General features: G+C 40.1%; 1 protein-coding gene across 1 annotated transcript in view; it reads left to right on the top strand.

Moving 5' to 3' along the window:
- Positions 1–27,473, top strand: part of Dnah12 (dynein axonemal heavy chain 12) — a 206,294-nt gene that overhangs the window by 46,475 nt on the left and 132,346 nt on the right. The window contains exons 19-23 of the mRNA XM_035452634.1: positions 14,045–14,230; positions 15,951–16,151; positions 18,768–18,962; positions 21,007–21,128; positions 21,226–21,508. Coding sequence (XP_035308525.1) covers positions 14,045–14,230; positions 15,951–16,151; positions 18,768–18,962; positions 21,007–21,128; positions 21,226–21,508 — 987 coding nt within the window. The remainder of the gene's footprint in view (positions 1–14,044; positions 14,231–15,950; positions 16,152–18,767; positions 18,963–21,006; positions 21,129–21,225; positions 21,509–27,473) is intronic.

Genomic DNA, 27,473 nt, shown 5'->3' with positions numbered 1-27,473 from the left:
CAGAAATATCCACTCCAATATAGTGTTTTCCTTCTGCATCAGAATCCCAGAAGGATATTCTCTGGATGGCAAGATAACCAGAATACAGTCTAAATCGAGGTTTATCTGATCTACATGCACATCCAATATTTTGTTTTCTACCCATTGTAACTCTTTTTCTGCCTCAGCAGATAATATTCGAGGACTGTTTCGGTCCTTATCACCTTTAAGGGCCATTTTTAAATGCTTTAAGTCATGTCTTGCTACACCAATAATCGTCTGTAATTGAGAAATTTCCCCTAATAATTTCTGAAGAGAATTAAGAGTTTGATAACGATCCCTTCTAATTTGTACCTTTTGAGGTCTGATTCTTTGTAAATCTATCTTGTAACCTAAATAGTTAATAGAATCTCTTCTTTGTATCTTTTCTGGGGCAATCTGTGACTCCCAATGAGGCAGAACTTCCTTCACCATTTCAAACATACATTCCAAAGTTTCCCTATTAGAATCTGATAAAAGAATGTCATCCATGTAATGATAAACAAGAGATTGTGATAATTTCTTACGAATTACTTCCAAAGGTTGCTGTACAAAGTGCTGATACAAAGTAGGACTATTTAGCATTCCTTGTGGCAAAACCCTCCACTCATATCTCCTAACTGGCTGTGAATTATTAAGAGTTGGTACAGTAAATGCAAATTTTTCTCTATCATTTTCCTGCAATAGTATTGTGAAAAAAAACAGTCTTTTAGATCAATTACTATGATTGGCCATCATTTAGGTATCAAGGAAGGCAAAGGCATTCCAGGTTGCAGAGAGCCCATTGGTTGAATTACCTTATTTATGGCTCTCAGGTCTGTCAGCATTTTCCACTTACCTGACTTATTTTTGATAACAAATACAGGAGAATTCCAAGGACTGGTAGATTCCTCTATATGTCAGCATCTAGCTGTTCCTGTACTAACTTTTCTGAAACCTCTAGCTTCTCAGAGGTCATAGGCCATTGTCCTACCCAAACAGGTTCATCTGTAAGCCACCTCAATGGCAGGGCCTTTGGCTCCTCTGAAGGTCCATCATTTGTACCTTGTTTCTGTATAGCCTGGATGGTTGGTAACCGTTTTCTGTAGCGTCTTACCAGATCTTTTCTACTATCTAAAGATTGTACATAATTTGTATCCGACACTGGAGGAATATTAATCTGAGTATTCCATTGCTGTAAGAGATCATGACCCCAGAGATTTATAGCTATATCTGCCACGTGTGGTTTCGGTCTCCCTTTCTGTCCTTCCAGTCCAATGCAGACCACCGAGTTAACACTCTGTCGAACTCTAGAGTTCCAATTCCTAAAAATTGTACATTAGCCTCTCTAAGAGGCCATTTCTGAGGCCAAGACTTTTGGGTAATAATAGTCACATCCGCCCCAGTGTCTACTAAGCCAGTAATAACTTTGTTAATTTTCACTTTCAACTGAGATATTTTTATCATTAATAAAAGTTTGCCAAAATATGCGTTTCTCATTTTGTCCATTCACATTTGATTCTTCATCACTATTCAAACTACCATCTAGAGCAGTATCATTTTTCACAATAGGCAAAGAACTATCTATTCGTCCTATGAGAGATTGTCTTTCACTGCTACTGGAAATGACCAGGCCTTTCTTGATGTGGGGGACTTCTTGATCCCCCCTCGGGGTTTCCTGGCCTTAATGGGTTTCCTTGCATGTCCCTGGTTGATGTACATTCATTGGTCCAGTGCCTGCCTTTACCCCATCTTCTACACAATCCAGAAGGCAGTGGCCTTCCGTATGAGGCATTGTTAGAATTCATTTGTCTACAATTTCTCTTAATATGTCCCATTCTACCACAGCTGAAACATCTAGGTTCCTGGTGCCTTTGTGGTCTCCTGGGGAAGGCTCTTCCTACCCAAGGTTCTGGTTCATAGTAGTAGTAATTACTTGGTACCTATGTTGACCTCTGAAAGGTGTTTCTCCTTCCCAAGCCCTTGCATCCTCACCTCTAGAACTTTAATCTCCTCTTGCCTTTTTAAACCTTTCAAGATGGCTTCTCCTACCCAAGCTCCAGTATCTTGCACATTATAGTCAATGTTGGCTGCATGCAAAACCCATTGTTCTAGTGGAGCTGATCTGATCTTTAAAGGCAAAAGTATTCTTTTGCATATTGGGTTTGCATTTTCATAAGCTATTGTATATATAATTGATTGTCTTGTTTCTGGATCTGTTACCTTCAATTCCATTGCCCTAGTTAACCTTTGTAAGAAGTCCTAGAACTGTTCTATAGGTCCCTGTTCTATTCTGGTATAAGCTTCTAGTCATTCTCCTGGCTCACAAACCTTATCCCAGGCGTTTAATGCTGCTTTCCTGCATAGGGACAGTATATGGTCATCATATTCAGCCTGAGCCTGTGGGTTAGCATAAATACCCTCACCAAGAATCTTATCTAGGGGGGCTTCAAAACCTTCCTTTATGCTTTGACACTCAATGAGCTTCACGTCCTCCCTGACCAATGCCCTCCATTGGATTTGGCATGAATTCCCAAGTACAGCTACTACCAGTCTTTCCCAGTCTGTGGGTGTCACCCTGTTAAAGGTTGCCCATGAATGTAATAGCTGTTTTACATATGGGCTATGGAGACCATATGAGACAACTGATTCTTTAATATCCTTAAGATCCTTCAGCTGTATAGGTTGCCATACATAAGCCATCTGTCCCTGAGGGTGTTTTTTAGAAGCTGACTTTTCTACCATGGTAGCTGGGTACACTAATGGTGTACGAGTAACAAACAACCTTAGAAGAATAGTCACGGAACCTGGGTGGAGTAGGTGCCTCGGATTGGAGTGATTCTGCCTCTGAGGCATCCCAATGTTCTTTAACCCTAGTAATGATATCCTCATGAAAAGTTTCAATTTCCTGCATCATAAAATATTCCAAGCATGTTAGGGAGTCTGTAAATTGCTCTAACTGCTCCTCTACACGTTTTTCTAGGTCTTTAATCAGGTCATACGTAGACAGCATCTAGATGGTATGGAAACTGCCTTCTAGGTATTGGAGTCTAGATTCGAGGTCATGATTTGCTGATTTTGAGTCCTCAGCAATTGACCGTATGGACCTGCCTAATCTGTCAGCTGTGTACTGTAAAATATCTTCCAAACATTCGAATCTAGACTCAAATTTGTGATCTACTACCTTAGATGCTTTAATAATTGATTGAATGGCATTGTCCAATTCTTCAACCCTATCCTGGGTATTTTGTAACTTTGCATCTAGTTTCTGGGTCACAGCGCCTATCTGAGTTTCTAGCTGGCTACAGATATTCTTTAGTTCATCATGGTCCTTTGACAGCCTAGCCTCTAACGCCTCAGACATGGAGGATGTCTCTGTGTTTATCTTATCATAAATACACTGCATCTCATCTTGGGTAATAGACAGCTCTGTCTTTAGCGTATCGGACACAGAGCCAATTTTGTCATCCAATTTCTGTTCTATTTGCTGCACAATTGTGGCCTGACCTAATCTGTTCTCCAAAACCTCATTGCATAAAGCTGTTATTTCCTGCAAGCAGGTGGTGAGGTTACCTTTGTCCCTGTTCCTGAGCCTTTTGCCTAGGAATGTTATTTGTACCAGCAAGCTAACTGCCATTACTGTTTATAGGCCAGTAATTGGCAGATTAGCCTCCTCCTCAAACATTGAATTCACGTAATAAGCAAAAAATTACCGATTTTAGCAAATGATAAATATTCTGCCATGATTTTACCTCGTGGCTCCTACTCCAGATGCAGTAACTATCTTTGACCAGCAGGTGGCACAGGCGCTCAGTTAGTCTGCTTGGCGTTTGTCAGAGGTCGGTCAGGAAAGATGGTGGCAGCGGGGGAGAGAGGTCACAAAGTTGGCTGCACTTATCTTAGTGAGTATACGGCCTTGCAGCTGCAACCACTGAAAGAGATGCAGCTTTATGGCCACAGTGGTCAGGGGAAGCTGCTCCTGAAAGCTGAGGCCTACTCGGCTCTAGGGCAGGAGGCTTCCAGGCGCAGGTAGGCCACAGTCCGGGCTGGTCCTTTGCACATGGTGGTAAAACCGTGGGAGGTCTGTAGAACTCTCCCAGCAGAACAGACTGTTCTGAGCAGCTCAGCAGCAGCTGGAAGGTGCTCGTGTGGTGCAGTGGGTCAGCTGTGAGCCAGGAGCACCTGTGGGGAGGGTGCTTTCCTGGCCTAGGCCGCCATCTCGTTGGGACCCGCAGGCTGTCCCAAATGGAGCCTAGGTTTACAATATCCCACTTCTGACAACCAGATATTGTGGGAAATTTCCAATACGGAGCCAGGTAAAAATACAAGGGATTTTAATAGGGAAAAGCCTTACTTACAGAGTTACCTAGCCAGCCGGCAGGCAGCAGTCTGTACAGCAAGCCCAAAGTGAAAATGAAAGCAGACACCCACCACCTGAACATACCTCACTCTACATCACCCTGACCATGCCCTTGCAGGCATGGTCAGGCACACCTGTAGCCAGCCCCTAAGCAGACGTGGCTACAGCATCCCCTACAGCCTCCAGTCAGCACTTGGTTACACAAAAAATTTCATGAATGTAGTGAGGACTAGACTTTTCTATCTGAGGGATAAATAAGGAAACACATAATTTCTGATGGTAACTTTCTCTTTTACTTCATCTTAAATAATCCTCTCTGAGAATATCTGTGTCCACACAGCTACATATCTCCACATAGCCACTGCTATACATCTCATTCATATATCTCTTTCACCATACAGCACTTTACACAGTTTCTTAACACTCTTGCACACATTCCTTTACATAGCAACAGCTCTTTCACACAGCTCTCTCTCTCTCTCTCTCTCTCTCTCTCTCTCTCTCTCTCACACACACACACACACACACACACACACTGCCACAGCTCTTACATAGCTTTACACAGCTACCTCTCTATACACTACCACCCCACTCACAGCCAAAATCTGAACAAGTATATGTTACATTTTCAGGGCCCAACCCATTCTCATAACACAATATAAGTCACACAGTATCTTTTAGGCTAGGGAGGTCATATTGACTGGCCAGTGAGTAATGCTTGGCCATGTACTTGGGCCTAAATGTTTAGGGTTCTCAGACAGAAAGTAGATAGTTGGCTGAACCTTGAGCCTATAACATAAACTGAGACTGGGACTATGTGCAAAAAGACAATAATTGTAGAGGGTTATGTCTATCATAGTTGCTTCTAGCCTGGCCCTGAGTCAACAATAAACAACACATGGGGTCGATGTGCTCTCCCTTGTTCAGGCCAACTGTTCCTGTGGGTTTCTCCAACCTGGTACAGACCCCTTCGCTCTTCATTCCTCCCTCTCTTCAACTAAATTCCAGATTTCAGCTCAGTGTATATCTGTGGATGTCTGTCTCTGCTTCCATCAGCCACTGGATGAGGACTCTAGAATAGCATAGAGAGTAGTCATCAATCTCATTTTAGGGGAAGGGCTTTTAGGTTATCCTATATTTTTAACACTTGCTTTTCTATGGTGTACCCTGAGCCTTGAGGAGGGTGTATGATATAGAAGTCCCATATAGGTGTCTAAGCACTCAACAGAAACCTATTCTTAGCACTCTGGCAGTCTCTGCTTTAACTTCTGCCCACCAAAGATAGAACCCTCTTTCCATAGGTTGAGAGAAGTACTTACTAATCTATGAATCTATACATAGCTATATAGAAGTCAGCTTGATATGTATATTTAACGGAACAACAGTAGTATTTTCCTCTCTCAGTCCTATGACCTCCTCAACCATGGGCTTTTTACAACATTTGCAGTAGAAGACATTGATTCCTTTCTGTGGAGCATGCCTCAGATCCAATCAGAAAGTAGTTAATTATCCAAATAATTTACTTACCATTGCACCAGTAAGCACATCTTGCCTGGCGGGTTGGCATTGTAGTATGAAGGGTCCAGCACTGGATAATACCATTGGTGTCTTTTCTTCCCCAGTAGCCTGCATAATAACTTCCATCACTATGAAAGCTAGCCAGCATGGGGGAAATTTTTTTATCAGTTCCAGCTTGATATATGTCCTGCAACCAAAGTGCATGATGTCTTCAGCAGTAGGATCTTACCATGAAGTTTTAGTGAACAATCAAGAGCAATGGCAGTACCTTGCAGTGTTTTTAGCAGGGGAGCTCTGGGATGGTATACCATAATTAATTCATTGAGTTGTGCAAGTCCTTCATATAGTTTAGTCTCTCATCAGATTGTTGATTTGTGGAAACTTTTCTTCTTTTGTGTGAGTTTTCTTTTCTTTTCTTTTCTTTTCTTTTCTTTTTTTTGCATTACTGAGAATTGAACCTAGGGCCTTAAACAGGGTAGGCAAAGTCTCTCAGCTATATCCCCATTCCTCTTTTACTTTTTTTTGAGATAGGGTCTCATGTAAACCAAGCTGAACCAAAGTTCACTATATAGCTGAGGCTTGCACTGAATTCTTGATCCTCTTGATTTCATTTCCCAAATGCTCCCCAGTGTGCCACCATACCCAGCTTCATTTTACTTTTGAGACAGGATCTCAAAGTACAGGCTGGCCTTTAACACACACTGTAGCTTAGGCAAGCCCTGAACTTGTGATACTCAGTAGCCGAGATTTCAGGCCTGTATCACCAAATATTCTTTCTGTCTTTTGTATTGCCTGTATGTTTCTCCTTTAAAGCCCAATACTTTAAAATTTTTGTTTGAATTTTTTCATCATTTTTTATTTTACATACCAACTACCATTTCCCCTCTTCTTCTACTTTCCTTCTACCTCGCCCCTCCATATCCCCTCTCCTCCTTGCCTCCATTCAGAAGGGGTAATGCCTTCCATGGGAATCAACAAGACTTGGTGTATTAAGTTGAGGCAGGACCAAGCTCCTCCCCACTGCATCAAGGCATAGGGAATAGGCTCCAAAGAGCCAGTTCATGCATCAGGGACAGGTCCTGGTCCCATTGCTAGGGGATCCACCAAAGACCAGGCTGCACAACTGTCACCCAGATGCAAAGGGCCTAGGTTGATCCCATGCCGGCTCCCTAGCTGTCTGTCCAGAGTCTGTGAGCTCAGGTCAGCTGTCTCTGTGGGTTACCCATCATCATCTTCACACACACACACACACACACACACACACACACACACACACACACACACACTCATATAATCCCTCCACCCTCTTTCAATGGGACTCTGAGAGCTCAGCCCAGTGCTTAGATGTGGATCTCTGTATCTGCTTCCAACAGTTACTGGATGAAGGTTCTATGATGACAAGTAGGGTGGTTACCAATCTGATTACAGGGAAAGCCAGTTTGGGCACCCTCTCTACTATTGCTAGGAGTTTTAGCTGGAGTCATCCTTGTGGATTCCTTGAAGTTTCCCTGACACAGGTTTCTCCCTAACCCCACAATGGCCCCTTCTTCCTGCCCACAATTCAACCATCCTGATTCCTCATGTTCCCATCTCCCTATCACCTCCTCTGTACTCCCACACTTATACCCCCAGTTTACTCAGGACATCTCATCTATTTACTCTTCCCAGGGAGATCCATGCTTCCCTCTTAGGGTCCTCCTTGCTGGAAAAAAAAATCATCCTGAGTGAGGTAACCCAGACCCAGAAAGACAAACCCTGTATGTACTCACTTATAAATGAATATTAGATATAAAGCAAAGAATAACCAGATTTCTTAATTTTTATAATGTTTTGTTCACCTTTTCCCTTTTACTTTCAATACTTTGTGAGGTGATTTTGTGTAATGGTTAGCCTTGATTGTTAGTCCAACTTGATTAAGAAATTAAGAAATATCAAATATTTAGATGCCTTAGTAAATTCTCTCTCCCTCTCTCTCTCTCTCTCTGAGTGTGTGTGTGTGTGTGTGTGTGTGTGTGTGTGTGTGTGTGTGTGTGTGTGATGCTAAATAAAACACCCAGAGACAGATATTGGGGTTCAAACTTCAAGCTGAAGGTCAGAAAAGCAAAGCCGCTGGTCACTAGCTCTTATTCTACCTCAGGTTGAAAGGGCTGATCCTGTCTCTATGAGCTCTCACCAAACCTCAGACTGTAGCCTTTTCTCAGCATGGCTGGAGAATCCTGAGACTTCAATATCTTCCTATCCTCAGTGTGGCTGGAGAATGAATGCCTGATACTGACTATTGAAGACCCTGCTCCTAACTTTTATACCCCTCTAGTGCTTGGATTAAAGGCTTGTGATCCCAGGTGCTGAGATCATCTTTGTGTGAGCTGTTTCTCTTTAGGATTGGATCAATCTTATGTAGATATGGGTGGCCTTAGACTCACAGAGATTCATCTACCTCTTAATCCTGAGTCTGAGGATTGAAGATGTGTACCACCACCTCCTAGCTTCTGGCTGCTGGGATTAAAGGTGCGTGCCTGGCTTCTATGGCATGCGGCTGACTTTGCTTTCTGAATCCTCAGGCAAGTTTTAATAAGTCATAAATGATATATCACCGTGTGTGTGTGTGTGTGTGTGTGTGTGTGTGTGTGTGTGTGTGTGTGTGTGTTTCCAGAAAGTTATATCATGAGATCATGAGAATTTGTAATGAGTATATTTGCACATTTATCCCTTGATGGATTCATATGATTTTATTTTTGGAAGTAATGAAAAGGAAGAGGTTGGGTCTTTAGAAAAATTAGGTCATTGGACCAATATGTTCTATGTTCATGTCCTACTCCCATTTACTCTGCATCCTAGCTCATAATCACTTGAACACCTTCTGCTGCATACTCTGTGGTGATTTGAATGAGGATGTCTCCCATGGTCTCATATTTGAATTCTTGGTCCTCAACTGTTTTAAAATGATTAGAAGGTGGACTTGTTGGAGTAAGTGTGTCACAGGGCAGACTTTGAGGTTTCAAAAGCCTCCCATGATCCCCAGTGTCTTCTCAGCCTCCTGCTTGTGATTCAAGATGTGAGCTCTCAGCTGCTGCTCCATTCATCTGCTGCCTGATATCTCCACTCTGCCATCATGGACTCTAACTCTGTGAAACCACAAGCTCAAAATAAACTTTCTTCTATAAGTTCTAAAACACCTTGGTTTATAACAGAAATAGAAAAGTAGCCAAGACACAATCCCAGCATCATGATGTCTGCTGTAGTGCACACAGCAAAACAACCATTAGCTGAACCCATTGCTGAAGATGCTGTCTTTTTTTTAGTGTGATTTCTGATTTCATTATCAAAAACCAGGGGTCCATAGGTGTGTAGATTTATGTTTGGGCCTTCAATTCAATTCGGTTGATCAATATGTCTCCTGCCCCCCCCCAGTGCTAATAGCGTGCTGTTTTTATTACTATTTCTCTGTAGAACAACATGAAACTGGGGTTGGTGATACTCCAGCAATTCTTTTGTTGTTCAGGATTCTGTTGGCTATCCAGGATTTTTGATGTTTTCATATGAAGCTGAAAATTGGACCTGCAAGTTCTATGAAGAATTATGTTGAAGTTTTGATGGGTGTTGCATTGAATTTGTAGATTGCTTTTGGCAGGATGGCCATTTTTACTGTATTAATCCTACCAATCCATGAGCAGAGGAGATTTTTTTTTCATTTTTAGGTATCCTCTTTAATTTCTTAAGGTTTTTAGTCATAATATGTCTTTCACTTGCTTGGTTAGAGTTACCTCAGATATTTTATGTTATTTGAGGCTATTGTAAAAGATGTTGCTTCCCTGATTTCTTTCTCAGTCTATTTATCATTTGTATATAGGAAGGCTACTGCTTTTTTTGGAATTAATCTTGTATTTAGCTGTTTCTATGGGTTTCCACAATGTGGTCTTGACCCCTTTGCTCATCACTCCCTCCTCTCTACAACTGGATTCCAGAAGTTTGGCTCAGTGCTTGGCTGTGAATCTCTGCTTCTGCTTCCATCAGCTACTGGATGAAGGCTCTATGATGACATTTAAGGTAGTCATCAATCTCATTACAGGGGAAGGGCATTTAAGGTAGCCTCTCCACTATTGCTTGGATTCTTAGTTGGGGTCATCCTTGTGGATCCATAATGTGGTACATTTACACAATGGAGTACTACTTACTCAGCAGAAAAAAAAATGAAAACTTGAAATTTGCAGGCAAATGGATGGAACTAGAAGAAACCATCCTGAGTGAAGTAACCCAGACACAGAAGGATAAACATGATATGTATTCACTCATAAGTGGATATTAGACATAGAGCAAAGGATAATCAGCCTATAATCCACAACCCCAGAGAAACTGGGAAACAAGGAGAACCCTAAGAGAGACATACATAGTTCTCTGGAAAAGGGGAAAGGGACAAGATTTCCTGAGCAAATTGGGAGCACAGTGGGAGTGGTAGGGAAGTAGAAGAAAGAGGAGGGGAGAAACGGGGAGGAGAACATGAGGGATCAGGAAGGTTGAGTTGGGGGAAGAATAGAGAAGGAGAGCAAGAAAAGAGATACTTTAATAAAGGGAGACATTATAGGTTTAAAGAGGGGGGCTTTTAATATCTGCTTCTATTTCACTAGAGATTGTATGTCTGTCCAAATTGCTTATTTGATTTTGATTTAACTTTGGTAAATGGCATATATCAAGAAAAGTATCCTTTTCTGTGGGGGGGTCTCTTCAAACACCTGAGCCAGCAAAAAGCATCCATATGAGGCAAGAAGGAAATCTGGTTCAACATTACTCAATAACTGGTATTTGTTCAGACTTCTAGAGCATGATGCCAGGCAGTTTATTTTAACCATATTTAAGCATTGCACAATCTTGGAAAAAAGTTTCCTGGTGATAATTAACTCAATCTCATGTGTACAACAAAACTTTGAAACACTTTACAAAGTACATATGGCCTCTTCCATAATGATGGGTTCTGCTGATTTAGAAATGATGCTCAAGATAAAGGTCTAGGAAGAATGACAGAGAGCATAATAGTCTGTGGGAGTCAGGATTGTTCTGTCCTTACATATAGCATAGATGTTACCTAGACTATTGTAAAGTACATGTGCCTCTTCCATAAAGATGGGTTTTATTGACTGTGAAACAATGCTCAAGATAAAGGTCTAGGATAAACATAATAGTCTGGAGGACTTGAGTGTGGCCTGACCCTACAGATAGCATACATCACCAGACTATTAACTACATCCATTCCCCAGTTTAGGTGGGAAATATGTATATATCTCCTCCACTGAGGAGACAACCCTGCATGTTCAACACTCCTAGTTTCCCTAGTGCTTATCTGTGAGCACAAGTATTGCATGGGAATCAAGATTCACTAGACTCAGTACAGGTTAAGTGAAGTTTATTTGGGGAGATTGCACTTATACAAGAGGTAGGTGATTGCCACAGGTTCCAGCTCCAAGAATCCCCCCTTGCGGTTCCCTGTGACCTGACCAGCATCAAACCTGTCTGGGACCCCAGACTAAGTCCCCCAAACTCACATATGTACCTGTGACCACTCCCAAGGGCGTGGTCAATACCACAGGTGTATAGTTAGATCTCTTACTACAATTCCCCTTTAAGTATAAAGAAAAAGATTTAGACTTGATACAAAACTATACACAAAGACAGTAAATATCAAGTATGCACTAGGAGAGGAAAAATAAGGGCATATACCCTTAAGACATATTGTCAATGAGGCAACAAGAACAAATGGCAAGAACTACATATCCAGTCCTAGGGTAATGGTATAACAGAGATTACTATAGAGCTGTCCTAAGCTGGAAAGTTTAAGTCTAGTACCTAATATTTCTATCTGGGAAGAGAGAACAGTAATTGTGACAGTCTAATCTTCAACCTCATCAAAGACCTAAGAAGGAAGATAACAATACTAGGGTAGGCAGGAAGTGCAGGTGAGTAACTTCCAAAAGTTCAGTGAAGACAGAAACAGCAGGCTTCCTGGAAAGTCACCCAGAGTCTCACAGCAGGGTAAGGCCAACAAGCTTTGGCTAAGTCCTAGAGTATCTGACTGACCAACACAGAAGCAGGGAGGTTGAAAGGCTGTCTTACCCTGACTTGGCAAGGTTCAGCAGTCTTCTAATTTATCTCCTGCAAGCACAGTAGGACAGCATGTCCAAAGTCAGCGGTTGAGGTGGGAGCAGTTCTTTGCCCAAGAGGCCATTAGCCAAGAAGAGAATGGACTACAGAAGGAGTGACATTGGTGTCCAACATATTCTGGGGAATAGCTTAGTGCTGTCAGGAGCAATTGTGTCTTATGTCAACAGATTACTAATATTAAGATATTTAAATGCCATATTCTGCAGGACTGTGAAGTATTTGAAGATCAAAATCTATGTATGACTAATATAATAGATATAAGAAATGTGGGTGAAAATATCTGTAATTCTTGGGAACCTAGTCATACAATGGCTGAAGCTTCGCAAAATAATTTAGCAAGGACCATGATTACAGCCATATAACTATATACACACATATATGTGAACCTAAAACAGAGGTAGAATTGAAATATCTTAATCAAAGGTAGAACTGTATACTGCAACATGATAAAAATATCCTAAATTGTGTCAATATACAAAATATCTTAAACATGTAAAAGAATACATACATAGAGTATGATAAGGATATTTGTGTACAAAACATTGTAAACAGAAAGAAGACCTTACACAATATGACAAAATATATAAATTATCTGAGAAAGGAATACAAACTTAATTATACATGTTACATTATATGAGAATCTATAACAATTAAGTTGTCTATAGTTAATAATTACTAAGATAATACAGAAGAAGATATGTTAATCTACCTATATCCCATCCTATCCATACCTTTCCCATCCATATCCTAAACTTATCTAAAAGAGATACGTGAGTCTGAACACCTCCTTCCATACCCAACCCTAAACAACTAAAAACCAACCCTATGCAGGTGTAAGTTATCCCTTAATTCCAACACACAAGGCCCTTGTATCTTCTACATATTTCTTTTAGGTTTTCTAGCTTGATGTAATACAGGTTTTTAAAGTATGTCCTTATGATTCTATGGATTTCCGTAGTGTCTGTTGTTATGTCCCCCTGCTAATCTCTAATTCTGTTCATTTAAATATTTTCTCTCTGCCTTTTAGTTAATTTAATGAGGGTTTGTCAATCTTACTGATTTTCTCAGAGCCAACTCTTTTGTTTCATTGATTTTTTCCATTGTTAAAGATTTTATTTTGTTTTTTATTTTATTTAAATTAGAAACAAACTTGTTTTACATGTCAACAATCCCAGTTCCCTCTCCCTCCCCTCCTCCCCTGTTCCCACCAACCCCCTGTCCCATCCCCTTTCTGCTCCCCAGGGAGGGTGAGGCCTTCCATGGGGATCTTCAAATCTGTCTTGTCATTTGGAGCATGGCCTAGACCCTCCCCTGTGTGTCTAGGCTGAGAGAGTATTCCTCTATGTGGAATGTGCTCCCAAAGTCCATTTGTGTACTAGGCAATGGCAGTAGCCTGTAATATTTAAGGGTCTATGGGACTTCATTGGTCAACAACTTCAAAAGAGCTAACCAGTTCCTGGCACTGGGCTTTTCACATGTTGACCTGTGGTGTCTAGTGGGGGCATTGTCACCCTGAAATAGAGTAACGTTATCTAAACTCTTTCAATACATGTGTATGTATATATTTTAGAAAGCCCCCACAGTAGTAGATTTGCAGGTGACTTTTTCAAAAGGTCTGTAGTAGTGGTTATCCCTTCTCTACTCAGCCCTTAACATAATTTATTCTTCCAGGAAGTAAGCATTTTTCCAAATATTTAGATCTCCATTCCCTTTAAAATTATATTTTTTAATTTTAAACCCAAGTTTTACTGGGTAGGCCTCACATTTCTTAAATTTGCAACTAAGCACTTTATTTTTTGTGATACTAAAGTTCATGGAATTTTTTTCCTTACTAATTCTTACTTTGGTAATTTCATGATTATTTTGCATGCCTAATGAACTTTAGAATCATTTGCCCCTTGTTCCCTTCCTCTAAATCTAATTGATGTTTTGATTGTACTCACATTAAAGGTTTCACTTATAGAGTCCATGTGTGTGGAAGGCAAATGAGATTATTGTTTGTATTTTTATCCTCAGGAGTATATCCCCACTGTCTCCATTCTGTGCAATCCAGGCATGAGAGCTCGACACTGGAAACAGATGTCAGAAATTGTGGGCTTTGACTTAACTCCAGATTCTGGAACTACGCTGAGAAAAGTCTTAAAATTAAACCTTGCACCATATTTAGAAAAATTTGAAGTGATAAGTGCAGGTGCAAGCAAGGTAAACATAAAGAGAAACCGAATACTTCATAAGTTTGTTCTCTGATAGTCATAGTTTTTGTTTCGGTGTGCTGTATATAGTCCAGATAGCAATGGGAAGTGGAGTGGAAGATGATAAAAGACCAGTCTTTTATGACATAAACATGTGCTTGCTTTTTTGAAATCCAGACTAGAAACTGTTCCTTTGACATATTCCTAATTCTGCTACATTCTGATATAATTGAATATACACTAGTATTGATGTATGATTATTCCATTAAGAATCTGAGTGGATGATATGTGTGTGGCATGTAGTGTGTGTGTGTGTGTGTGTGTGTGTGTGTGTGTGTGTGTGTGTGTGTGTGTGTGTGTATGTATGTATGTGTGTGTGTATGGTCTGTGTGTATGTTCCAACAAATAAGTTTGGCCTTAGAGAGAAGGTTCTTGAAATACACAGAAAATTCCAAACTACAGGCTACCTGCAGAAAGGCCATTTGGGAGAAAAATTTCAGTGGGAATTTTATTATGTTGCCCATTTTAACAGTGACAACAAGGGTTTTCATAACATCTAACCTTTAAAAACTTCATTTTTTTCTTAGGATTTTTGTTTTTTAATTGAAAGTAGAATTTTTTCATGCAATATATTCTGATTATGGTTTCATCTCCCTAAATTCCTCCCACATCCTCCCCATTTCCCCTCCAACCTCAACCCACATGTTTTCTTTCTCTCAATAGAAAACAGGCATCTAAAAATAATAATAAAATAAAATAAGTTAAAATAAAAACAACAAATCAGAATAGGACAAAACAACCAGAAGAAAAGAACCAAAAAAAAAACCCACACACAAGAAACAAATATAGACACAATGACTCACTTGCTCACACACACACTCATAAAAACACAAAATCAGAAGCCATAATATATATGCAAAAAACCTATAAGGTTAAAAAAAATGAATATCATTGAATTAGTTTTCTGTTGGCCATATGCTTCTGGGCATGGGGCCTACTCTTAAGAGTGCTTTATATGCCCAGTGAGACTTCATTGGAGACAGCCAATTTTTCCTTTATGAGCAGTTATCAATTGGAGATAGCGTCTGTGTTCTCTCTCAGCACTGGGACTACAACTGACATAGACCTGTGCCTGCCCTACTGTGTTTGGAAGGCCTGGATACTTGGTGTCCTCCATCCCCTCTGGCTCTTACTCTCTTTCCACTTCCTCTGCCACAGGGTTCCCCGAGTCCAGAAAGAGGGTATTTGATGGAGACATTTAGGACTGAGTGTTCTAAGGTCTCTTACTCTCTTCAGACAAGCCAGTTATGGATTTTATTTGTTCCCATCTAGTGCAGGAAGGAGCTTCTCTTATGGTGGCTTGGCAAGATACCTATGAGTACAAGAGAGTGTTATTTTATTGCTCAATTCCTTTAGCAGAACTACAATGCTTGATTTTCTCCTAGATCCATGACTTATTTAAGGAACTTTTAAATTATTAAAAAATTACCCCTTCCCAATAGACAGATGATAGATAGATGGATGGATGGATGGACAGACGGACGGACGGACAGACAGACAGACAGACAGACAGACAGACAGACAGTTATGGAGATTATGTTGTAATGAGCAAAATGCTTACTGAGCTACCCAGGGAAATTAAATAACATAATTAAGTTCCTTTTTCATTGTCCTATTGTTATCCCCCTCCAATTTTGATCATCCTCTTCTTTTCCATTTCTCCCTTTTAGGAATTTTCCTTAGAGAGGGCCTTGAATTCTATGATGGCAACTTGGGATGATATTTCTTTTCATATAAGTCTGTATCGTGATACTGGAGTCTGCATCCTTTCTTCAGTGGATGAGATTCAGGCAATTCTTGATGATCAAATTATAAAAACTCAGACAATGAGAGGCTCACCTTTTATCAAACCATTTGAAAATGAGATCAAGGTATGTTAAATATGATAACTCCTTGTCACTTATAAAAACTTCTATCTTGTTTCATATATTTTCTCATGGAAATATTCTGGATGCTTTAAAATGTTGATTTGAGTGATAGAAATGAGCCTTGATATTTTGTGTGGTGAGATACAGAAATACATATTTGAAGATGAACATGCAGTAGGAGGCGGAAGAGATGGGATGGCCTTTCTTGTTGAAATTGTGTGTGTGTGTGTGTGTGTGTGTGTGTGTGTGTGTGTGTGTCTGTGTGTGTGTGTGTGTGTATGTGTGTGTGTGTGTATGTGAGTGAGTGTCTTTAAAAGTTCTTAAGAAGAGAAATTTAGAAATCTTATGTTTTTTCAATTTATTTTTCATTTTTATTTTAATTAATTTTTTAAAATTAAAAACAATCTTATTTTACATATTAATCTCAGTTCCTTCTCCCTCCTATCCTCCCATTCTCCCCACCATCCCCCCATCACACTCCCCATCCACTCTTCAGGGAGGGTGAGGCCTCCCATGGGGGAATCATTAAAATCTGTCATATCATTTGGGGCAGAACCTCGACCCTCCCCCATGTATCTAGGCTGACAGAGTATCCCTCCATAGGGAATGAGCTCCCAAAGCCCATTTGTGCACTAGGGATAAATACTGGTTACACTGCCAGAGGCCCCATAGACTACCCAGGCCCCCCAACTGACATCCACGTTCAGGGGACTTGGTTTGGTCTTATGCTGGTTCCCCAGCTGTCAGTCTGGGGTCCATGAGCTCCCATTTCTCAGGTCAGCTGTTTCTGTGGGTTTCTCCAGCATGGTCTTGTCTCCTTTGCTCATCACTCCTCCCTCTCTACAACTGGATTCCAGGAGTTTGGCTCAGTGCTTGGCTGTGAATCTCTGCTTCTGCTTCCATCAGCTACTGGATGAAGGCTCTGTGATGGCATATAAGGTAGTCATCAATCTCATTACAGGGGAAGGGCATTTAAGGTAGCCTCTCCACTATCGCTTAGATTCTTAGTTGGATCCCTGGAGATTTCCCTAGTGCTAGGTTTCTTGTTAAGCCCATAGTTGGCTCCCTGTGTTAAGGTATGTCTTTCCTTGCTCTCCTCTGTTCTTCCCCCAACTAGACCTTCCTGATTCTTCATATTCTCCTCACCCCTCCCCTTCTTCTCTCCTCTTTCTCTTACCTCTCCCCTGCCCCATGCTTCCAATTTACTCAGGAGATCTTGCCCCTTTCCCCTTCTCAGAGGTCCATGTATGTGTCTCTTAAGGTCCTCCTTGTTTCCTAGCTTCCCTGGGGTTATGGGTTGCGGCTGGTTATCCTTTGCTCTATGTCTACTATCCACTTATGAGAGAGTACATACCATGTTTGTCTTTCTGTATCTGGGTTACCTCACTCAGGATGGTTTCTTCTAGTTGCCTCAGAAATGGATAGAAATTTTATGTGTTAAAAAAGAGAAATGAAGCGACAAACCTAGGCCATTAGACCATACACTTGAGAAATATTTTATTAACTGTAGGTAATCTCTGAGAGTAAGGAGGCTTATTTTGCAATTTTTATTTCAATTCTCTCCAAACTGTGCTGATATAGAACAAGATCATTCAACTTTATCCTGTTGATATTTGGGAATGACTATATATATATACATTTCTTTCTTCATATGTTTGTTACTGTGTATCTTTGTGTAAGTGTGTGCACATGCATCAGAAAGCAACTTATAGAAGCCATTTCTCCCCTTCTACTGTGTGGGCCCCCATTAGAGGCACCAAACTCAGGATGTCAGTCTTGGTGGCAAGTTCCTTTACCCACTGAGCCATATCTCTGGTCCTGAGCTGAATAATCCTTTATTATGCGTGTGGTGGGATATTTGTATACTGTGTGAAGATATATTGCTGCGATTAGTTTAATAAAAAGCTGAATGGCCTGTATCTAGGCAAGAGATATAGGCAGGACTTCTGGGCAAGGAGAGAAGAAGTAGGAGATGAATCCCACAGAATGGGATAGAGGTAAAAGCCATATGGTAGAATGTAGATTAATAAAAATGTGGGTTAATTTAAGTTATAAGAGCTAGTCAAAAACAAGCCTGAACTAAAGGCCAATCTTTCATAAATTATAAGTCTCTGTGTCATTGTTTGGGAGCTGGCTGGTGGGACAGAAGAAGACTCGTTACATATGTTTCTATCCTGAATATTATAGTACATTTTGCGGTATTTCTGGTCTCCAGACACTAGATATTAGCAGTATCCTCCCCCATTATCTGTAATAACCAACATTATGATATTTCAGACACACTTAAATATTGCCTGATATGGAGGACAACATAATCCATAGTTGATAATCACTGATGTATAGCAGGATATACATTTAAGATTTGGAGTGATTCCCTGAGAGATAAAGAAATGAAATAATTTTACAATCACCACCAAATATGATTTCCATTGATTTAGGGAAAACGTATATCTCCTGTGTTTTTTCTAAGCCTATATGAGAGTCCTATGAGTGAGATTAAGGTATAAGTTATTTTGTATTGATAGTAAAACAATGGTGAATTCTAATGCTTTTTTCTTGCTATAATTTATAGTTTTTCTTTTAAAAACTGGAATTTAGTACAGTATGCTTTTTATTAAGGCCTGGGAGGACCGTCTGATTCGAATACAGGAAACAATTGATGAATGGTTAAAAGTGCAAGCGCAATGGCTGTACTTAGAGCCTATCTTTTGTTCTGAGGATATCATGCAGCAGATGCCAGAAGAAGGACGTCAGTTTCAGACAGTAGACAGACACTGGAAGGATATCATGAAGTTTTGTGCTAAAGATCCAAAGGTGAAGTGCTTGTTTCTCACTTATAGTAGGTGAACCTTAGTTGTGGTTTTAAATAAACATTTGGCTTTTTTCTGATTATTAAAATAAAACTAACTTACTGTATACAAATTGGAAAGTTCATAAAATAAAAGTTCAAAAATATCAAAATAATTTTATTTTTCAATTCATAAAAATGCTACTGTGACTCATTCATATATGTGGGTATGAGTGTGTATATCTCAGCATAGTGTAACTCCTTTAGACGAACAATTATCTCACTTGACTGCCACTATATACAACCACTGTTCACCACTTCACAGAGTACATAAAATAATGAGATAAAGAAAAAATGGAGAATGCTTGATCAGCACAAGCCATTCTTCATTTGCTTGGAAGTGTTAATTAGGGGGAAAGAATCTACTCTCAATTGGTCTCAATTCCAATGTGTCTTTCCTATTATGAGTACCTTGTACAGGTTCTGATGTTGAAAAACGGTATTTTTCATATATTTAGCATAAATCATAGCTGTGCATCTACTTTTAAAATGTATTCAACTTAAGAAATAACATCTTCCAATACTGAGAAAAAAGCTAAATAAGTGCTTGACTTATTGAGTGTTAATTACAGAAATATATGAGTTTGAATGATTTTTATCTTACTGAGTTTAGGAGCTTTTCAGTACATGATTTCTTATAGATTAGATTTTTCTGTAAATAGCCAATTAATACGTTTTTTAGGCTTTGAAAGACATGTAGTCTATTTTGTAATGCTTACTTGCCATCATATAGTGAAAAGTGGCCAGAACTAATATAGAATGAATGGGCATGTTTCTGTCATAATAAAGCTTTGCTTATAAACACTGACAAAATTGTTACTTACGTTATGAAATAGCATTGTTATCTTCATTTTTGTTGTTTAATTTCATTTTTGAGGCAGGGTCTCTAGCCCAAGTTGCTTCAAATTCTCTATGTAGCTGAGAATGATCTTGAACTTCTGATCCTCCTCCTCCTCCTCCTCCTCCTCTTCCTCCTCCTCGTGGAATGCTAGGATTGCAGCTGTGTGCCAGCACCCTCAGCTTATGCATGGTGCTCGAAATACAACCCTAGGCCTCATACACACTCAGCAAGCATGTTGCCAGCTGAGCTACATTCCTAGCCCCCCTTTACTTTATTATTATTAGCCTTCTGAAAGTATAAAAATATTCTTAGTTTGAGGATCATACAAAAACTAGCAGCTGTCTAGATTTGGTCAGTAAGCTAGATTGCCAAAACCTGCTGTAGATTAAGTTTAAAATTCGCAATTGTAAAAGCTAAATTTAAATCACACACCATCCTAACAAGACTCTTTCCATATCAGTCAAAAGAACAAAGGAGCGGGACTGTAGAGAAGACTCAATAGTTATGATTACAGCCCACTCTTCCAGAGGATCCAAGTTCAATTCCCAGCACTACTCAACTGCCTGCAACTCCAGCTCCAGGGGATCTGACATTTTTGACCTCACAAGGCACTACACGCCCATGCACAAACCCATGCTCAGACCTACCTTCATTTCATACACACAATTAAAAATGAAAAGGTCATAAAACAATATAATAAAGTATACATGATAATCATAATATCATTTGTAACTAATGTCCTCAGATTACAATATGTTTTACTTAGTGAATTTCAATATTTTTATGTTATAAAAGAAATTTCAAAGCTGGATGTGGTCTGTTCAGGGTGTTAGAGCAAGAAGAGAATTAGAAGTCTGTGGCCAGCCTTAGCTACATAGTGAGGTCCAATAAGTGGGGGGGGGCAGATATTTCACTACTAATTTCCTTGAGTTTCAGAAACATTAACATTTTTGTTTTGGTGTTTTTGAGATAAGATTTCTGTGTGTATTAACCCTAGCTGTCCTGGAACTAGCTCTTATAGACCAGGCTGGCCTCAAACTCACAGAGATCTGTCTGCCTCTGCCTCCTGAGTACTGGGATTAAAAACGTTGACATTTTTCCAAGTGTATATTAATGCTTGTGTCTTATACTAAGCATGTAAGTGTGACTCATACGAATCTGTCTTTTAGGTTCTTGCTGCTACTTCTTTAACGGGCTTGTTAGAAAAACTCCTGAACTGTAATGACCTTTTGGAGAAAATCATGAAGGGCCTGAATGCATATCTTGAAAAGAAACGACTTTTCTTCCCTCGGTATGATAGATAGTCAATTATGCTATAATTTAAAACATTTTCTGGTGTGTGGTGAATTGCCACCAAAACTTTTTTTATTCACCTATTTCTTTTCTAGATTTTTCTTTTTATCTAATGATGAAATGTTAGAGATTTTGTCAGAGACCAAAGATCCACTCAGGGTTCAGCCACACTTAAAAAAGTGCTTTGAGGGCATTGCTAAATTGGAGTTCCTGCCTGATCTGGATATTAGAGCCATGTTCAGCTCTGAAGGGGAACGAGTGGAGCTGATCGCACTGATTTCCACATCTGCAGCAAGAGGTGCTGTAGAGAAGTGGCTCATTCAAGTGGAAGATTTAATGCTCAGAAGTATTCATGATGTGATTGCTGCCTCCAGGCTGGTATGTTTCCTAGGATTAAATGCATACTCTATATTCTACAAATGTTAGGCTTTTCTTTTGTTTGGTAAACATTATTTTTTCCCTATTTCTTTTTTCTTAGATGGAGATAATCATGTGAGCATTTTATTTATGTTTTTTATTAGTTCAAATTAGAAACAAGCCTGCTTCCAATGTCAATTCCTGCTCCCTCTCTCTCTCCTTCTCCCCCACTCCCCACCAACCCTCCATCCCATCCCCCTTCTGGGTAAGGAGGGTAAGGCTCTCCATGGGGATCCCCAAAGTCTCTCATAACGTCCTAGGCAGGGCATAGGCCCTCCCCCATGTATCCAGGCTGAGAGAGTATCCCTCTATGTGGGATGGGCTCCCAAAGTCCTTTCATACGCCAGGCATAAATACTGATTTACTACTACCAAAGGCCCCATAGAGTGCCGAGGCCTCCTCACTGACATCGACGTTCAGGGTTCTGGATCAGTCCCATGCTGGCCTCCCAGTCATCAGTCTGGGGTCCATGTGCTCCCCCTTGTTCAGGTCAGCTGTTTTTGTGGGTTTTACCAGCCCAGTTTTGACCTCTTTGCTCATCACTCCTCCCTCTGCAACTGTGTTTCAGAGTTCAGTTCAGTGTTTAGCTATGGTGATAGGATGGCATATAACGTAGTCATCATTTAGGGTAGTCTCTACATTATTGCTTAGATTGCCAGTTGGGGTCATTCTTGTAGATCTCTGGAAATTTCCGTAGTGCCTGATCTCTCCTCAAACCCATAGTGGCTCCCTCTATTATCTCTCATCCTGCTCTCCTCTATTCTTCCTGCAACTCAATCTTCCTGCTCCCCCATTTCCTCCTCTCCCCTCCTTTCTTTCTCCCAGCTCCCTTTCCTCTATCCCCATGCTCCCAATTAGCTCAGGAGATCCTGTCCCCTTTCCCTTCTCCGGGGGGACCATGCATTCTTCTCTTGGGGAGCTCCTTGTATCCTAGTTCCTCTGGTGATGTGGACTGTAGGCTAGTAATCCTTTACTCTCTGTCTAAAATCCATATATGAGTGAGTACATACCATGTTTGTCTTTTTGTGACTGGGTTACCTCACTCAGGATTGATTCTTCTAGTTCTATCCATTTGCCTGCGAATTTCAAGATTCCATTGTTTTTTTCTGCTGAGTAGTACTCCATTGTGTAAATGTACCACATTTTCTCTATCCATTCTTCAGTTGAGGGGCATCTAGGTTGCTTCCATGTTCTGGCTATTACAAACAACACTTCTATGAACATAGTTGAACATATGTCCTTGTTGTATGAATGTGCATCCTTTGGGTATATGCCCAAGAGAAATTGCTGGATTTTGAAGTAGACTGATTCCCATTTTCCCGAGAAACCACCATACTGATTTCCAAAGTGGTCTTACAAGTTTGCACTCCCACAAGCAATGGAAGAGAGTTTCTTTTTCTCCACATCCTCTCCAGCATAGACTCTCATTGGTGGTTTTTATTTTAGCCATTCTGACTGGTGTAAGATGGTACCTCAGAGTTGTTTTGAGTTGCATTTCTCTGATGGCTAAAGATTTTGAGCACTTTCTTAAGTGTCTTTCAGCCATTTCAGATTCCTCTGTTGAGAATTCTCTATTTAGTTCTGCACTCCACATTTTAATTTCATTGATTGGTGTTTTGGTGGCTAGCTTCTTGAGTTCTTTGTATATTTTGAAAATCAGCCCTCTGTCAGATATGGGGTTGGTGAAGATCTTTTTCCATTCTGTGGGCTGTCATTTTGTCTTGCTGACTGTGTCCTTAGCCTTACAGAAGCTTCTCAGTTTCAGGAGGTCCCATTTATTAATTGTCAATCTCAATGTCTGTGCTACTGGTGTTATGGTCAAGAAGTGGTCTCCTGTACCAATTAATTCAAGGGTACCTCCCACTTTCTCTTCTAAGAGATTCAGTGTGAGTGGATTTATGTTGAGGTCTTTGATCCATTTGGACTTGAGTTTTGTGCATAGCGATAGATATTGATCTATCTACAATCTTCTACATGTCTGAATACAGTTTTGCCAGCACCATTGGTTGAAGATGCTTTCTTTTTTCCATTGTATAATTTTAGCTTCCTTGTCAAAAATCAGGTGTTACAGGTATGTGGGTTAATATCAGGGTTTTCAATTTGATTTCATTGGTCTACCTGTCTACTTTTGTGCCAATATCAAGCTTTTTTCAGGACTATGGCTTGATAATAGAGCTTGAAGTCAGGGATGGTGATGCCTCCAGAAGTTCCTTTATTGTACAGAGTTGCTTTGGCTATCCTGGGTTTTTTGTTTTTCATTATAAAGTTGAGGATTATTCTTTCAAGGTCTGTGAAGAACTGTGTTGGGATTTTGATGGGGATTGTATTGAAACTGTAGATTGCTTTTGGCAAGATTGCCATTTTTTTTATTTTAAAAATATATGAACATTTAATTCTACCAAGTCCAGAATGACATAATGCTCTCCCACACAATGTTCTACATACACATTCAGCAGGTTTATGTATAGTATTAGTTACTGAGAACAATGAAGTTTTCTTTTTCTTTTTTTTCAGATATTTTTATTTGAATTAGAAACAGGATTGTTTTACATGACAATCCCAGTTCCCTACTCCCTCCTGTCCTCCCCTACCACTCCCCCCAACTAAAACTTTACCTATCACATATCCTTTCTGCAACCCCTGGATGGTGAGGCCTTCCATAGAGTGTCATCAGAGTCTAGCGTATCCTTTCAGATGGGGCTAGCCCCCCCCCCCCCCCCGTGTGTCTTGGCTCAGGGAGTATCCCTCTATGTGGAATGGGCTCCCAAAGTCCACACCTATGCTAGGGATAAGTATTGCACTACTACAGGAGGTCCCATAGATTTCGGAGGTTTCCTCACTGAAACCCATGTTCCTGGGGTCTGCATCAGTCCTTTGCTGGTATTCCAGCTATCAGTCTGAGGAGCAAGAGTTCCCCGATGTCCAGGTCAGCTGTTTCTGTGGATTTCATCAGCCTGGTCTGGGCCCCTTTGCTCTTCACTGGTCCTTCTTTGCATCTGAGTTCCAGTTCAGTTCAGTGATTAGTTGTGGGTGTCTGCTTCTACTTCCACCAGCTGCTGGATGAGGGCTATTGGGTGTCATATAAGTCACTCATCAATCTCATTATCAGGGGAGGGCATTTAAAGGTAGCCTCTCCTCTGTTGCTTAGATTGTTAGCTGGTGTCATCTTTGTATATCTCCAGACATTTCCCTAGTGCCTGATTTCTCTGTAAACCTAAAATGTCTCCCTCTATTATGGTATCGCCATTCTCGTTATCTTCTATTCTTCCCCTGACTCAACCTTTCTGCTCCCTCATATCCTCTGCATCCCTCCTCTTCTCCCCTTCTCATTCTCCTAGCTCCCTCCCCCCTCTTCCTGTGCTCCCAATTTGCTCAGTGGTTCTTGACCCTTTCCCCTTCTCCATGGGACCATGTATGTCTCTCTTAGGGTTCTCCTTGTTTACTAGCTTCTTTGGCAGTGTGAATTGTAGGCTTGTAATCATTTATTCTGTCTAAAATCCGCATCTGAGTGAGTACATATCATGTTTGTCTTTTTTGTGATTGGGTTACCTCACTCAGAATGGTTTCTTCCATCCATTTTCCTGCCAATTTCAAGATTCCATTCTTTTTTCCGCTGAGTAGTACTCCATTGTGTAAATGTACCACATTTTCTCTATCCATTCTTCGGTTGAGGGGCATTTAGGCTGCTTCCAGTTTCTGGCTATTACAAATAATGCTGCTATGAACATCGTTGAACATATGTCCTTATTGCATGAATGTGCTTCTTTTGGGTATATGCCTAAGAGTGGAATTGCTGGATCTTGTGGTAGACTCATTCCTATTTTCTTGAGAAGTCATCATAATGATTTCCAAAGTGGCTGTACAAGTTGGCACTCCCACCACCAGTGGAGAAGTGTTCCCCTTTCTCCACATCCTCTCCACCATGAACTGTCATTAGTGTTTTTGATTTTGGCTATTCTGACAGGAGTAAGATAGTATCTCAGAGTTGGTAGCATGGTAGATCTTTCCATTTTCTGGTATCTTCTTTCATTTCTTTCTTTAGAGAGTCAAAATTCTTATCGTATAGGTCTTTCACTTTTTTGGTTAGTGTTACCCCAAGGTATTTTATGTTGTTTGTGGCAATTGTAAAGGGTGATGTTTCTCTGAATTCATTTGCCACCAATGTGTCATCAGTATATAGTAGGGCTACAGATTTTTTGAGTTAATATTGTATCCTGCCACTTTGCTGAAGGTGTTTATCAGCTGTAGGAGTTCTCTGTTAGAGACTTTTGGGTTACTTATATAGACTATTATATCATCGGCAAATAGTGAGAGTTTGACTTCTTCCTTTCTGATTTGTATTCCTTTAATCTCCTTTTGTTGTCTCATTGCTCTAGCTAGAACTTCAAGGACAATATTGAAGAGGTATGGAGAGAGTGGACAGCCTTGTCTTGTCCCTGATTTTAGAGGAATTGCATTGAGTTTCTCTCCATTTAATTTGAGGTTGGCTGTTGGCTTGCTGTATATTGCTTTTATTATGTTGAGGTATGTTCCTGTTATCCCTGATTTCTCCAAGACCTTTATCATGAAGGGGTGTTGGATTTTATCAAAAGGCTTTTTCAGCATCTAGTGAGATGATCATGTGTTTTTTTTTCTTCAGTCTGTTTATATGGTGGATTACATTGATAGATTTTTGTATGTTGAACCATCCTTGCATCCCTGAGATGAAGGCTACTTAATCATGGTGGATGATTTCTCTGATGTGTTCTTGGATTCGATTTGCCAGTATTTTATTGAGAATTTTTGCATCAATGTTCATGAGGGATATTGGTCTGTAGTTCTCTTTCTTAGTTGTGTCTTTGTGTGGTTTGGGTATCAAGGTTATTGAAGCCTCATAAAAAAAGTTTGGCAATGACCCTTCTGTTTCTATTGTGTGGAATATGTTGAGAAGAATTGGTATTAGCTGTACTTTGAATTTCTGGTAGAATTCTGCAGTGAAGCTGTCTGGCCCTGGGCTTTTTTTGTTTGGGAGACTTCTGATGACTGCTTCAATTTCATTAGGGGTTATAGGTCTATTTAAGTTGCTTATCTCTACTTGGTTTAATTTTGGTAAGTGAAATCTGTTCAGAAAATTGTCAATTTCCTGTAGATTTTTAATTTTGAGGAATATAGGTTTTCGAAGTATGACCTGATGATTCTCTGGATTTCCTGAGTGTCTGTTGTTATGTCCCCCTTTTCATTCCTGCTTTTATTAATTTGCATGTTCACTCTTTGTTGTTTGGTAAGTTTGGATAAAGGTTTGTCTATGTTGTTGATTTTCTCGAAGAACCAACTCTTTGTTATATTGATTCTTTGTATTGTTCTCCTAGTTTCCATTGTATTGATTTCAGCCCTCAATTTGATTATTTCCTGGTGTCTGCTCCTCTGGGGTGTATTGGCTTCTTTGTTTTCTAAAGCTTTCAGTTGTGCTGTTAATTCTCTAGTGTGATTATTCTCCTGTTTCTTCATGTGGGCACTTAGACCTATGAACTTTCCTCTTAGCACTGCTTTCAAAGTGTCCCATAGTTTTGGGTATGTTGTATCTGCATCCTCATTGAATTCTAGGAAATCTTTAATTTCTTTTTTTATTTCTTCCTAGACCCAGGAATGGTGCAATTGGGTGTTACTTAATTTCCATGAGTTTGTAGGTTTCTGTAATTTGTGTTGTTGTTGAATTCTAACTTTAAAGCATGGTGGTCTGATAAGATACAGGGGGTTATTTAAATTTTTTTGTACCTGTTGAGGTTTGTTATGTTGACAAGTATGTGGTTGATTTTAGAGAAGGTTCCATGTGGTGCTGACAAGAAGGTAAATTGTTTTGTATTTGGATGAAATGTTCTGTAGATATCTGTTAAGTCCAATTGGGCCATAACTTCCATTAGTTCCTTTGTTTCTTTGTTAAGTTTCT

The sequence above is a fragment of the Cricetulus griseus genome (assembly GCF_003668045.3).
Source record: "Cricetulus griseus strain 17A/GY chromosome 1 unlocalized genomic scaffold, alternate assembly CriGri-PICRH-1.0 chr1_1, whole genome shotgun sequence".
Lineage (NCBI taxonomy): Eukaryota > Metazoa > Chordata > Mammalia > Rodentia > Cricetidae > Cricetulus > Cricetulus griseus.
This window is presented reverse-complemented; position numbering and strand designations above follow the sequence as displayed.